This window comes from Scomber scombrus, chromosome 10 (genome assembly GCF_963691925.1).
Source record: "Scomber scombrus chromosome 10, fScoSco1.1, whole genome shotgun sequence".
NCBI classification, from domain to species: Eukaryota; Metazoa; Chordata; class Actinopteri; order Scombriformes; family Scombridae; genus Scomber; species Scomber scombrus.
The window spans coordinates 19,028,019-19,043,630 of NC_084979.1; the positions used below are offsets into that span (position 1 = coordinate 19,028,019).

General features: G+C 40.0%; 1 protein-coding gene across 1 annotated transcript in view; it reads left to right on the forward strand.

Moving 5' to 3' along the window:
- Positions 1 to 1,277: 1,277 nt before the first annotated feature.
- Positions 1,278 to 15,612, forward strand: part of b4galt5 (UDP-Gal:betaGlcNAc beta 1,4- galactosyltransferase, polypeptide 5) — a 30,951-nt gene continuing 16,616 nt past the window's right edge. The window contains exon 1 of the mRNA XM_062426482.1: positions 1,278 to 1,764. Coding sequence (XP_062282466.1) covers positions 1,659 to 1,764 — 106 coding nt within the window. The 5' untranslated portion in view covers positions 1,278 to 1,658. The remainder of the gene's footprint in view (positions 1,765 to 15,612) is intronic.

The following is a 15,612-nucleotide window of genomic DNA, read 5'->3' on the forward strand; positions in this document are numbered from 1 at the left end:
GCAAAACTCGGTTTGAATGAGCCGTAGTAGAAACACCTGTATCTGGTTTTGTATCAGAGAATAAGATTACACGTTCAACGTTATGAATAAAAGGGTCGATGGTTGGCAATAATTCGTGTGTACTCAATTTCCCATGAGTCACTGTAATGTAGCGTCCGCCACCCATCTACATATTATACTGTAGTCTGCACTAGCTGCAAATGATGCTATTTGTACCTGTGTCAAAATGACTAAGAACACGTGCAACCTTTAGAGTTATAACGCAAAAGGAGGGATGTATAGCCTATTTGAAAATCATATAATTAAAATGAATGATCACTTAAAAAATAATAAATTAAACGTGTTTGCAGGAAACGCCCTGGTGATGATAATCAAATATGGGTTGGGCTATATGGGCTTTTGGAGCATCTCACAATTTGAGGTGAGCTATTATGAAAATATTTCTGAAACTTAAACCACCACTGTGATATTTGTGGGATGAGTAGGTACCTTGCAGTACCTAGGCCTACTCATCTTCCACCTTTGTCCATTACAGAGTTCATACCAGTAGGACATCTAAATTAAAGCCCACCATAACCATTTGCTACATGTCATACACAATATCAGATACACATGGATGCCCTGAATCCTATAATATATTGTAATCCTAAATTGTTATTGGTTTCAGAGTTGTTGACTATTTGTGATAATTTTGAATGCTGTAGTTACAACATTTAATCTACCGTTTCTAATAACTGAAGGGTAGAGCATATTTACAAAATCTATCTATCTATCTATCTATCTATCTATCTATCTATCTATCTATCTATCTATCTATCTATCTATCTATCTATCTATCTATCTATCCATCTACTATACTTACATACATACATACATACCGAAATACATACATACATACACGTGTGTGTGTGTGTGTGTGTGTGTGTGTGTGTGTGTGTGTGTGTGTGTGTGTGTGTGTGTGTGTGTGTGTGTGTGGCTAGGTGTGTAGGTGCTTGGATTACTCATATTATCCACGCATTTATATACCTATATTACTCATATAGTGGTCCCTGTAATCCCGTTAAGCTATGTTATGAAGGCTTGCCATAAACTATAACGTTATGACGACACGGTGAGGGTTATCACAGTAGTTGCTGTATTACCGTCAGTCGCCAGGAAACGTTGATTAACGCTGCCAGCCCTCAGCCCGCTTGTTTTCTGGGTCGTTCACGCCCACTTGAGGTATTGCTCGTTTGCTGAGCGGAAAGCTTCATTCATAGGGCTGGTAGGAATGCAGGCAACGACGTAGGGTGTGAGCCAAATGATGGTCTCCCACTGAAAATAACAGGCCAGGTTGATCGGCGCTACCATTGTCACAGCCGTTTTCGACGTCGGGCAGACTCTTAACTAAATCGAAACCATCCTGTCATGACTGGATTTTGAATGTCTTGTTTGAAAATTGGAGCTCCTCTCTTGTGTACGACCTGCCGCGGAAATAGACTGACTTCCTACTAGTCGCCCGATTCCTCGCCGCTGCCGCAGACCTACTACTCTCCTCGGCTCATTGAACCCAGACTGTCCGCGAACTACTGGCTCTGGCATCTGGACACATCGGAACTAGTCTATTGTCAGTGTAAATACGCAAACGTGCCTGTGTGTGTGCTTTTGCTGCCTGTATAATGCCGACACATTTGCGGTTCCGGAGAAGGTCATTCCTTGGACTTTTATTCCTTTTCTCACTGTCCACCTCCGCATTGTATTTCATCTACTCCGCCCCCGGAATCGGTAAGTCAAATCAGTCATGGTATTATTTTGAATGTGCTTAAAACGTTTGTATGTTGGTTGTTTTTATGGGCTGGTTAGGTCATGTGTGACTCGGCTTGCCATTGGGAGTGTAGACAAGCGAACCAGCCATGCGCCTCTGCTGAGCCTTCATCTGCTTCCAATCGATGATGAGACTCAGCTGGATTCTGGAACTCAATCCTATAATATCCATGTACCTGACCATGATGATAATAATAGTGATACTGATTAGCATTATGGCTACTATAATCCTGCTGATGTTAGTAGGTGTAACTGCTGTGTTTTCTAATGCTACTAATGACTGGGGCCACAATCGAAAATAAGTTATTGTGGTTCGGATTTGGGGATCATTGTTGGTATTCACAGAATAGTCAAAGTAAATATACATTTGACCACTATCACCCTGGCTGAGGTCATGTCACGAGTCATGGCCTAAAATGACATCTGTGTAGTCAATCTGAACATAGATCACTCATACACAATCACTCTTTACATCATATGCTGTCTGTAAGTCACATGCATTTGTGTAATGGTGCATATCCTGAATCCCCCCTATTATTAATTCATTAATGTTCCTCATCATCTCATCCCTTCTCCTTTTCTGTCACTCTTTATCCCTCCCTTTGAATGTGTGTGAGACCATGTGTATCACCTGAGTCCTCCTGATTATCTGCTGTGTGGCACATCCTTGGAGGCCTTCTAGCTCAGGCCATGGTCCACTCTCCTATCAGCCTTGATATGTAGGGACAATCATGTCTGCTATTTTGGTCATTATGACCCATGTGATGACCAAATATCCGTCACTTTATTGTAGCTGAATGGGCAGAGCTTATCTAGATACATCACAGTCATTGCATTGTAAAATTGGGACTTTCACCTGACTCTATCCTTGACTCTGTGCTAATCAGATCTGTTATAATTTTCCACTGAGTGTATTTAAGAGCACTGATGAATATGAAAACAAGCCTATTATTTTATGTTGGAGGACAGCATGGCAAAGTTAATAAGGAAATATTTCAGGAAACACAATGTGCGGTTTAAAGTTTGCCACTGTGCTACTTTACTGCACAAACCACCGTTAGCTGGCTGTCCTGTTGTGCTTGCTGAACAATCATTAGGTAAAGGTGTGTCTGCCAAAATTGAGAACCTGTTATTGTTGGAGTGGGGAATGACTATGAGTGAACGTTTTCGTGCTGCCTTTTCCAAACATCAAAGAGTAAAGTTTGTTCCTCTTACTCCTCAAAGATGGCTATTGATCCATTCACGCTTTTTACCGGCTGTGGTGGACAACTTGATCAATAATTGAATCAATTCTTATATGGAGGACACATTACTGACAGGAATAGCCTGTACATGTCCCAATAACAGAGCAATGATTCCTCTAAATGTTAAACAACCAGGATAAAAAGCTACTGGGTGTTGACTGTAGGACTGTTATGGCCACGTGATTTAATGGGGGGTTAGTTGAGAAACCGAACAAGGACCAGCAGCACCAGTCCATTAATTATAGATGGTAACCAGGAGCAAGGCTGCTTTTGCTGCTGTTACTAAAAGCTACAGTTTAGTTTTTTACACTTAAGGTCCCCGGGTGGGGGGGGGGGGGGGGGGGGGGGGGGTGTTGGAGGATGTAGCTTAAAGGTCCACTGTGTAGAACTTAGTGGCAGAACAGACTTGGCAGAAATGGAGTATAATATTCATCAGTATGTTTTAATTAGTGTATAATCGCATGAAAATAAGCATTGTTGTGTTTTCGTTACTTTACAACGAGCACTTTATATCTACATAGAGAGCAAGTCCCCTACAACAGAGCATGTAATGTTGCAGCACATACTGTATTTCTACAGTAGCACCTAGGGGGGGACTTCTGCATTTTTTGAAAGTGTTGCGGCCAGTGTAGGTTCTCCCACATGCCTGGGCCTGGGGGTGTTTAGTTGGTTTCAGTTTGCAATCTCTCCACTAGATGCTACAAAATCTTACACACTGGACCTTTTCAAAGTTTTTGACATAAGGTGGTATGAGCTACTCGCTGGTAGTGATATTGATGCATGGACATTAGCTGAGGTTTCAGATCCTGTGGTCAGAGATGCCCCAGTGAGCTGACAGCTTGTCAGAGAGAGACAAACAGCAGCAAATGAAGCCGGTTAACAAGAAGTTTTAAACCACAGCACAGCATTAGCATTCGATTGAACTATCCCCAACAGAATACATCATCTTTAACGTCTTTGCCATGCTTGAATCCTGTATCTTGGACCTATTCAACAAAGGACATAGTTTACAAGAATTACAAATCATTTCACAAAGTCTGAGGGGAGAATCGAGCATCAGACATAGAAGACGCTGTGTTCGGTTGTGGACGTTTAAAAGTAGTGATTACTGTATTGGTGTGGCTCCTTTTTGTTGATTTCTGTTAGTGTTTACCGGACAAGCTGTGGCCTCGCTGTGACATCTCCCTTTACATGGCCCGTAGCCAGAACTAATGTCAATAATATTACTCGTAAATACCTTAAACCACCTCATGTATGAAAATATGCCAAACCTTGCTAAGAGCAGGTCGAGACAGAAGTCAGAGTTGGGTTGAGAAATGCCCGGGGTCCTTCTCAGCATTTCACTATGATGTGGCTTCATTCTCCATAAATAATCCCAGCAAGAGTGTATAAGAATTAATAAATCTCTTCTTTTACCTATTTCCATTATTATGTCATAGCATACATATGATGGCAGCCTTTGGAGGAGAGCAGCTTTGCGGAAAAATTATCATATAGAATGGGACACTGCAGAATTAGCATTAGAATTAAGAATTAGCAGAATAATTCACAGTAAAGAGAAAAAAATGAAAAATTGAAAAGGGCAAGAAGAGGGGGAAGTGGAGAGGGAAGGATGAAAAAGATGAGCTGAGCTCCTTTCCTTCTGCTGGTTTGCACATCGGGGAACCCATACAGAACACCTGAGCAGGGCTTCCTATGATACCCAGGTGGTTTCAGTGCAGAATGCCCCAATTTCATGGCTTAGTCCATTTCTTTCTCTCGCTCTTGCTCTCTCTCCCTTCCTCCCTCCCTGTCTGCTTCTGTCTCTCTCCATCTCTCTGTCTCCATGTTCTCATATACATTGACACCCCAGCCTCTGTGTTGCCCCTGAGCATGGATGCTGACTGATGCAGGCTGGGATGCAAGGCACAGCTGGGCCTGATTGCTGCAGTTTATTTAATTAAAACATGAGAGGATCCCACTGGAGCGAGAGCAAGGGAAGACACAGGCTCTATTTATAGGTTTGAACACAGATGCACACACACACACACACACCTCCACATCCAGGGAGAGCAAGGACGACAAGAAGCCAGGTGCTTCCTTTTGTCTCTAGAGAGGCTGATCCTCCCATCTGAGTGTCTGCATATCTTGTGTACACCTATCTGTAATATATCTAAGCATGTACCTGGTTCATTTCTAGGTGTGGCCTGCTGACAGACAGTTCAGACTCTTCCAAGTGTCTTTCAGGTTGCAACACAGTGTGAAGCAATGCATGTGTAAAGTTGGCAAGGTATACAGTGTGAAGCAATGTTTTGAATTAGCTTTAAGGTATTATGCACTTATTGTCAAACTCTATAAATGTGAGGCAAGAAAAACTTGAATAGCAATAAATTATACATTAACTACAATACATTACCCCTATAACCTTCTTCACTTTATTTACACATACACATGCCTCCTCAACCTGCCATCCTTTCGTCAGAACTAAGGTGGGTGGAGAGAGTAAGTGCATGTCTCATTGGCAAATGATAGTCAAAGTCATTGCATACACACCTACTGCTCTTACAGCCAGGACATAATTGTAGCTTGGCTGGTATCGTGTCTTCAAGTTGGTCTGCTTTATCAACAACTATTATACTATTAATAATAACATACTATGTTATTATTAATACTTAGTGTAATAGTTGCTAGTGCTATTTTGCCCGGCTGTTATTTTCAGACTTTTGGGAATATGCGTGCCACTTTATACAATGATAAGACCAGTGCAAATTCTGCCAGTAAAATAATAAATGGCGACAGTTCCTGTTGTATATGTTAAAGGATTATCACAAAATACAAAATATTTATCTCAATAATGCATAAAATGGCTCACCCAAGTGACTGTTAATACACCCCACTTTAGTGTCCCTATTTTTATTTTACAGAAAAAAGGAGCATATCTTACACTATCAGCTCAAACTATTTTAAACAGCAAGGGCGACACAATAAATATACACAGTGCATTACTGACTGTTCTGCTTTCTAGCGGTTCAAGGTTTTTTTTCAGTTGGCTCTCTGTCCTATTGTAAACCTGTTCAGTTCAAATGTAATATGTGGAATGCTTTCTTTCCAAGGAATTAATTTGTAGAGGAGTGGCATAAGATTCACGTTTTTGATCTGTGCTTGCATTGTACCCTGTCATCACTCTCATGGCAGAGATCACATGCAACTTCTGTGCTATCACTCTTACACTCTCAGCCCAAATGGCGCTGTACTTATTTTTTTCTCACCGCTGCCAGGCACTCCGGTCTCTCCCCAGTGTGTTTCATAGAAAGCTGTTTTCCCAGAGCAGTTTTTTACATTTCCTTTGGTCACACCCAACAATCTGTGTGTAAGTGTACATATATAGGAATATATTTTCACCACTATGTGTGTTTGTTTGTGCAGCCATTTCCTGCAAAGTGACTTTTCAATGTTAACAATGCTTTACTCTTGGGGCATTTGAATACTAATTTGGGTAAAAACTGGTAGTTTAGGCGGAGAGGTATTGAAGAAGGAAGGAGCGATTAAAGATAAAACAGATTATGCTACTGTATGTAGTTTGGTGCTTTGTTTTAGAAGGAAATGAGTCCACATGTATCGCTTTAGCCATAGCTGTGTCATAGATTAGTGACAACATCGTCTTGATACTAACCTGTAATCATGACTGGTTTAATTATAGCAAATCCTTATCTATATTGAGGAGGAAGACAAAGTGTTTAACTTATTGCACATTGAACTTTTGTTCAACATGCCAGATAGATTAGTTAAATCTGAACCGTCTAATAAAACGGATAAACAACTGATAAGACAAATGGTAGGACATAAACCCCAAATCACTAGTGGCTGCATTTTAACTGCCTCTTCTGGGCCTAGTTAAGTTGTTGTTCTTCACAAGCTTATAGACACCAACATTTATAGTACTGCTTGTGGTAACCATGGTGCTGGAACATGACCAGACTCAATCTACATGGTCTGGATACAGTGCTATCTGGTTTTAAGCACAGCAGTGGTGAGTGTGTACTAATGAAGATGTAAGTGAAGATGTGGAAACTGTTGGTTGCTGTTAGTATTGCAATATCTGGTGGGCATGCTGCTTGTGCTTGCGCTCCTGTAGTAGAGCTTTCCTGGCACTCTTAAAACCATCCATCTCTAATCCTCAAGGCTCACAATAGTGTATTCCCCCCACCTTCCACCCATCTTCTGCTGCTTAATTGATCCATCCATTTAGCTCAATTCAGTCAGCCTTCTCAGGCTAATTTCCAGAGGCTAGGGATGGCCAGGGTGAAATATTAACCTGGTGCCAAGCTGCCTCAGATAGATTTCATTGTGAATAAACAAGCATGCTACGTAGTGATCAATTATTCATCTTCTCTATTCAACTTCTGTAAAGTCATACAGCCATTTAAAAATTAGTTATTGTGAGTAGTAATAATGCATAAAAAACGTGTATAAAAATAGATTTAAAGGAAAACATTGAAAGCTTGATGCACAGCAGTTCAATCACTGAAATTCCTCCGGCTGGAGCACTTAAGGTCTAGTGTTTGACATTTTCACTGCTGTTGCCATGGTTCCCTGAGGATATGTTCCAATCCAGGACTGACTCTTTTTTTATTATTGTCACAGCAACCACAGAAACATGCCATCCTTGTTCCCATGATGATCTGGGTGACAACAAATCCTCAAGGATACAGTCATTACAATCATTTGGGACATTGCCACGGTCTGTCTCTTTGTATGGGACATCTGTACACTGTAAACTGGACCCTTCAGTAAAATGAATTAGAGCCAGTATAAATAACTTTATGTAATGGCAGATGCTCTTTACCACTGACGGGTCAGAGCAGCACTTGTCCAATAATTTAAATAAACACGTCAAAATTGTTATTTCTCCTTCCGCTTAGACCTTTCACACTTGTGTAAATCTTCCTGCTGTGCTAGTCTGTTATGGCCCTGTATTGTAAATGTGTGAGCACAGACCAAGGACATGTGACTCTAAATACTCTATTAACAACAGAATTTAGTTAAACATCAATAGAGTTCACTGCACCCTGTGAGTCAGTCGAAGGCAATCCTCTTAAAGCCTTTTGTTGACCGTGTGATACTCTACCCACTATCCACCATCACACACACACACACACACACACACCTTCACTCCAAATATGGTGTACTGGGATACGCAAGAACTGTGCATCACCCTGAAAAGGACATGGATTACATAACTGTTTTGATGGTGACACAATAAAATCTAAAACATTCCTTCCCCTGTGATAGCAGAAGGAAAGAGAGACTAAGTCACTGCTGTTTTCAGTACACCTAGCTTAATCACTTTTTCCATTTTTCTTGCATTTCATAAGACATTTAAATGTGTATTTGTGGATAAAAAGGTCATATTATACAATGCCCATCTCCATTGAGACATGATTCAGACCTGCTGCTATATTATAATATTAATGTAGGTAGAAACAAGCAAATATACTGAAGAGGTAGGGTCTATTTTACACCTTGTCTAATTGATACACCCACTCAATACTATTGATTCACTGAGTTGGCCCACCTCTTTTATGACATAGCCACATGTATAGAAAATTGTAGACTTTGTGTACACGGTAAGCTAAGTACATCCAGTACGTTAAGATCTTTTTCTTTGAATTGTCAGTCATTGCAGGTCTCTTCAACTCTGCTACAATGGTGTAATGTTAATAATCCAGGTCTGTTACTCCACATGTTTTCAACCCTTTTGGCTTTTGACCCGTGAAGTGATATTTCTCAGGAATGGAAGTGCGGAAAAGTAAACCCACAGTACTTCTCAGTTTCATTGATTATTATTGATATAGAATGGAAAAAAATATCCATTATTGTATATGATAAGAAAAAAATGCTAAAAAAAGAATTGAAAAGTACTGCATTACTTTTAACTTGGTCTAGGACTGGTTGTTGTGTGTTCATCTTCCCACAGTAAGTTCATGTTTGTTGTTTATTTATTGTGTAAATCTTTACCTGACTGATGAAGAGAGATTTTTTTCCTTCCTTTTGAAGCCACATATCTATGTATGTCGTAATGGCTTCACTATTTAGCAACAGCTTCCTCAATCATAATATTGTGCTTTTACATTTTGCTCAAGTTCCCTCAACTGAAGTTCCCATCTCTGTTATAGATACTCTAATTGTAATTGAAGTATGTCTGTTGGCCTTCCTCTAGAAAGACATAGCAACCATTCAGGGGTGATCCCTACACACATAGCAACCATAGTCTTATCTCTCACACTTTTGTTTGTAAGATGACCCATGTCCACACCCTATAGTGTGGATATTTGACCACAGACAGATGGTGGGGCTGAGTGCAATAGAGGTGAGAGGGAGTGGAGGTGTACCAGTGTTTGTGCTGGTACAGACAGAGTTGTGAGTCACTGCAGAGGCAGACTGGAGGTCTTGTGTTGAGGCTGCAATCATTTATGTAACCTAATCATCCCAAGGAGAATCCCTGTCTTTGTAGACCTGGTCCAGCCCTCCTTTTGTTATTGAGACTGTTACCATGGTTACTTTAGTCATGTGTTTGAGGGCAGTCAAACTGTATCTTATGATGAGCCAGTGTAGAGGAGTGATGAGATAGAATCCAGACATGTTTTGTAACAATGTTGATAACAGGGTAAGTTTAGCTCATAATTATGATGACTCCACCTATTTTACCCACAGTAAGTGTTTAATAAGAGCCATCTGAACTTTACTTCTAGGATATGCACAGGCAAATACCACTATGGAACTCCCTGTGAATCCTTGGACAATTTTTCAAAGAACCAAATCACTGCTGTCAAGTGCAATTAAATGTAAGTCTGTGGCTACCAAAGGTTAGATTGTGCACTTCGACACAATGGCAAGGCGTAGGCTACCTGTTGAAGCCTTTCTCGCTGTCGAGCTGCAGAAAAAAAAATCAAAATCGCTAAACAATTTATTGAATACAATGTTGGTTGTGCAAAAGAATCCTTTCTATTCTTAGTGAAAGTTAATGTTGTTCCTTGCCCCATTACAGAGATATATTAGAAAAAAATAGTTTAGTCTGCGTTCAGATGAAAAATAGTACTGCGTTTAGGGGCTAGGGGTGTGATGATGTAATACGAACCATTAAGTCCAGATTCTTAGACACTGCACAGTAGTTTATTCTCCTTTGCGACAGGAATTTTCAACTCTCTGAAGTTGTTCCAGCAGCTTCTCTGTCTGGAGACATGCAAGTTAAACAGTAGAATTAATGCTGCACACTACACGCTACTGTGTCTGCATACCTGGTATGTGAGCTTGTACATATGCCATTGGCCAACGTAGCACATTGTTGGATGAGGTTGCACTGTGCCACAGCAAAAGTTTAGCTAGGATCTTTATGTCCTTAGCTAATACCTTTGCTGCAGCACCCATACTACACCAGTATAGGGGTCTCTTTGAATTTACCAAAGAGGCTATCATTTGATGCACTGTTGTTGTGGCCTAATGATGCCTTCAGGTACACATGCCTACCTTATTCCCAGGTAACCAGATCAACACTTGTGGTTGGCCATGGCAGCAAATGTAAACAATCCAAACAGGACTTAGAAGCTTCATTAGAGGACTCATCTAATACATTCTTACGAGGGCAGCTTAGTTGATTGGTAAAGCATAGCTGCAGTTGATTCACTGTTTGGTAATACACAAATACACTGACCTGCTTTTACTTTTATTTAGTGTGGCCACTGATGTTAAAGGCTAGATATTGACGTAGCCAAATGAGCCACCATTTACTACTGCTGGTTGTCAACTGTCCAAGCTCAATAAATAACAATAGACTAGTGGTGATTGGATGTTGGGGAAAAAGCCTAAAAGTATATGTCTTGTAATAGACAAGACAAAGAGGTGAGACATCATTATTATTTATTTTATTTCTGAGAAAGACCTTTCTGTTTAGACTTTGCTCTTATAATGATGATTGCATGATGCTAGAAGTCCATATTTAAATCTCACACTGTGCATCAATAATTTGCTTTTCCTCTATCCTTGTATATGCAGAAAATGTTTATTTCAACAGAGACCAGCCTCCCCTGTACATGTTTTTTAAGGGAGTATTAAAATAATTGTTGTCATGACCTGGATTCATGTTTGCAGAAATTAATTGGTTTGTATCTTAAATTTAAAATGAATTAATCAATTTAATACCACTTTGAGTTGTTTACATAATATAGTGCACTAAAGCAACAAATCTGGTTGTTCTCATGAAATATTAACTGCACGGACTGCAGCTACCAAGCCAGCTCAATTTCTAAATGTTGTCCAATTAATGCACACAAATATGTAATACATGCAGTTTAATACAATGCAGTTCTGTGGCATATAGTGCGTTTTTGCTTATACTATTTATTCTATACAGTTAATGATGTCCTTATTTTTCCCAAGCACAGTCAGGTATGGTAAGGTTTTAATTTAATTTAAAACCTTACCAAACTTTTTTGATATAATCATACCGATACTATATTAAAACTTTTAATATAGTATTGGTATGATTATATCAAAAAATATTGTGGTAGACGCACATCCAGAGTGAGAAAGCAGGAGCTGGACCAAATAACAAATGTGTAAAAGCAAGAAAAAAAGCCTGCACACTACAGCTCCCAATGCAGGTAGATTTAATAGGATACCACAAGTGAGGTTTTGAGCTCTGAAGAAGAGTATTAGTATGATTAGCTAGTGTCTCAGTGATTTTAGGTGTGTCCTCAAACCACAGTGCTGTCAACAATAGTTAGTGCAATACAAGAAGCATTAAGGTGAAGCAATCTTATAGGTCTGAGCAGAGAATTAGATGTTGAAATCCATTGGGAAAGGCACGTGTGGTTTTTATGCATCTTGCTCAACTGTATGTAGCTACTGTGGCAGCCTGCCTTCTCTGGCCCATTTGTTCAGTCAACAGGAGTAACCTCCAGCTGTGAAAAGACCTCATCTTTCTGCTGGCAGGGAATAGGAAAACAGAGCGAGCAGGAGAAAATAGGCAGGGGCAGTATGGTGTGTGCGTGTCATTAGGTAGTTGTGTGTTTGTGTGCATGTGTACCTGTCTGAGTATGTCCTTTCGTGCACCCCTCATACTGTAGCAGTGGTTGAGCCACTGCAATAACACAAGAATGTTCTGGACAGCCGCCAAATATAAAAGCAGGCGGAAATGGTCTGGCATAGGGGAGCGGCGGGGGTACTGCAGGAATTAATCACTAGTCACCGGTCCGGTCGTGCCAACATTGTAACTGTCTCACAAGGTTTGTGGTTAAGAAAGAGTAAGGGGGGGTTAATCATTATTTTGTATATTACTGATTAATTTATACTTTGAAATCAAAGATTGTGAAAGATTGAGACATGGCTGGGTTTGCAGATTAAGTCTTAGGCAAGAGAAAGACAGAGACTTTGCAGTGAGACAGGAAGGAGACAGGGCACATTGATAGAAGATACCAAAATTAATCTTGAGTTGATGTAATGACCTCCAGTGTAGTTGCATTTAGCAGAAGTTGCGCAGAGTTAAAGGGTGATGAAATCTGCAGTTTCCATCCTTCTCTGCACACTCCATGAGTTAAAAAAATGCAATCAAACGGGCAAATACAGTAGGTGAAGCAAAGAGACAGGACAGGTTAGGGAAGGTTATCACCATCCTGAGACACACTCACTACAGCAGCCAAGAGCCACTGAAAAACCACCTGACAAGCTCCAAAACGAAGATCCTTCTCATCAGTGTCCCTCTATGCACCCATGTCCATCTGTTCTGTAAAGTTTGAATGCATAAGATTTTTATTTAATTTTCCTCAATCAGCTGCGGACTATGCAAAAAGAAACTTAAAAGCTATGACCCACAGTGATTATTTTCTCTCACATGACACATGATGCGTAGTCCTGGAGAACTTTTGCAGACATTTACAATTTTGAAAATACTAGTCTGAAGTAAAATTCTTCAAATCACATTCTTTTGTCTGTCAATTTAGCACCTTAAACAGTTCATCAGATGCATTTACAAATGAAGGCCGTATGGATTCATAGTTTTTTTTACTTGGTGCAAAATAAAGGAACTGAGTGGTGTCACTAACTTCCCACTCTTGTAAATATATTTTTCTTCCTCAATTTATATTGCCCACATAAAATTGTGCACATCCATATAACCCTCTCTCTATACCCTCTATATTACCCTTTCTTCACATCTTAGCTCAAACACCCCATACAGACCAAAGCAAGGACTCAGGATAAACCGGTATTTGCCGTTGGCGTGAGTGAGTCATCATTTAGTAAAATAGCCCTTGATTTTCCACCTGCATACAGGCTGTTTTTCAGCTTATGATGCAGGCAGCGGTAACAGCAAAAGATAAGAGGAAGTGCATTTGTTCTAGGAAAAGAAAGCTACTTTCTCTATCACACACATACACACACACACACACACACACACTCAAATATACGCAATCTGTCTGTCTCCATCCTTCAGATCTGTTTTTCTGTATTTGCCCGCAAAAGAGTAAAACAAGGGGTCCTGGCACCACTGTGACGTTTATGTAAATCTTCTCGGTGCGTCTGGCCCCTGTGTGTCTCTCTGCCATGCAGTGACTCAGCAGACACAGTGACTCAGGGGAGGATCACGCATACACAAACACGCACACACATACACACGCACACTTGGGACAGCAGAGCAGATGGAGGGGCAGAGTGACTTGTGCAAGACCAAAAATGAACTCAAACTAGACCTCATGCTGTCCCTGCTGGCACATGTATACTGTGTCTGAGTGTGATATGTTACTGGGGATGGGTTTTTATCTACTACAATACCTTTTACATTACACATAGTTTCTGATTACGCAGCCCAGAATATCATATCTTAACATATCTTCTGATTGTGTGTTATCAGCTCCACTCCTTTTCTTCTAAAAGTGTCACTGGAAAAAGTTCATCATTCTTTACAGCCTCAGGTACAAAAACTGCGTTTGTCAGCTAACATTGTGGTGCTTTTTTATCACTGTCAGGAGGTTAATTAATCGATTGGTGTCATTGATTAACAAGGCCAGTTCAAAACAGCCTTAAAGCTGGAAGGTGTCAAAAGAACTTACTTGACAGTAATAATATACTGTATACAATAAAGAGGTGCGAAAACCTCCTGCATTTTTAAAAAAAAATGCCAGCTGCTATGCTATTAATAAATATATAGCGTAGAGTTAGATATAGTGCTGCTGAGCCATGGTGATTATTTAACTGTTAATGCATTACCGCCTGAAGAAGGGAGTTCTTTATGAAAACTGGGATTCCCCCATGATTCAACTGCTTTCTGAGCTCACAAGTGATTGAGTATAAGTATAATCATAAGTATCTTACTTTCATTTGTCTCTGAATCTGCCTTTTAATGTAGTAAAGCTGATTTTAAATTGGTATATACTTTCACTTCCTTTTTAGGCTATATGTAGGGGGTCAGTATTCATGCTAGCACTTGTTTCCCATTGCACATCCCCAAGTACATTTTTTATAGTACTTTTAGACTCTAGATTAAAAAAGGACTTATTGAGAAGAGTTTAATACTAATATTTGCGCTTGGTTATGTCACACTATTACTTTTAATTTACTCATGTTTAAATACTGCTTATTTATGTTCCTCTAAGGCCTTTTTAATGATAAAGTCTCAATATATCTGAAAGGTTCTTTTGTTTGTTTTTTTAAACTTTTGGCAGTGCATTGAAAATGTTGTACTGTATACATGAAGAGAAATTCTAATTTAATCAAAATCTTAACTTTCACAATAGTGCAGTCATTTTATAGTGACTCAGTTTACCAAAACTATTAATTAAGTCCTCTTATTGTACACACACACCTTGCATGTGGTGAAATACTAAAAAGAAGTGAGCAAAATGTGTCATGGCAATATGGTGTGTGGTTGTACATGTGAAAGTGTCTGTGTGTGTGTTTAGATCAGGTTGGTTTGTGGACATGTGCAGCTTATAGTTCGTAACACAAGACATAAAGGTTTGGGAAGTACCTAAATTTCTCAAAGATGTGTTACGTGATAATGTGTTCAGTCTGTTTCTGTGTTGATACATGGGTTTTCTTGAACTTTAAAAAAAAAAAATCACCTTTTTGTTATATTTCACATGCAGGCATTCAGCTTCAGTACAGAAAGGGGAGAAGACAAAGAAGAGCAAGATTCGTCAGACAGATGACAATTGAATAAATGAATGAAATTGACCGGCCAAGAGGAAGTGGGAAGCGTAGAAGAGGGGAATGGGAGTGCAAGTGGTTTGGATGCTCTCAGGAAGTGGGCAGGGTGCCAGACTGTGATAAGTGCTGACGTCATATCTGTTGCAGTAAATGAGGAGTACTCAGCCTGTCAAAGAGACATTTGCTCTGAGAATCAGTCTTTTTGCGTCCTCAAATCCGACGGTGAAATGGTTCGGCTTTTGAATTCCTGTGCACATGATGTGGGCTCTGCTTAATGCAGTCATGATGGTTTTCCGGTCATTGTAGTGCACACAGTTATTTTCAGGCACTTTGGGTGTGGTGTAAAAGTGCCTGTGTGTGTGTGTGTGTGTGTTTGTGTGGGTGT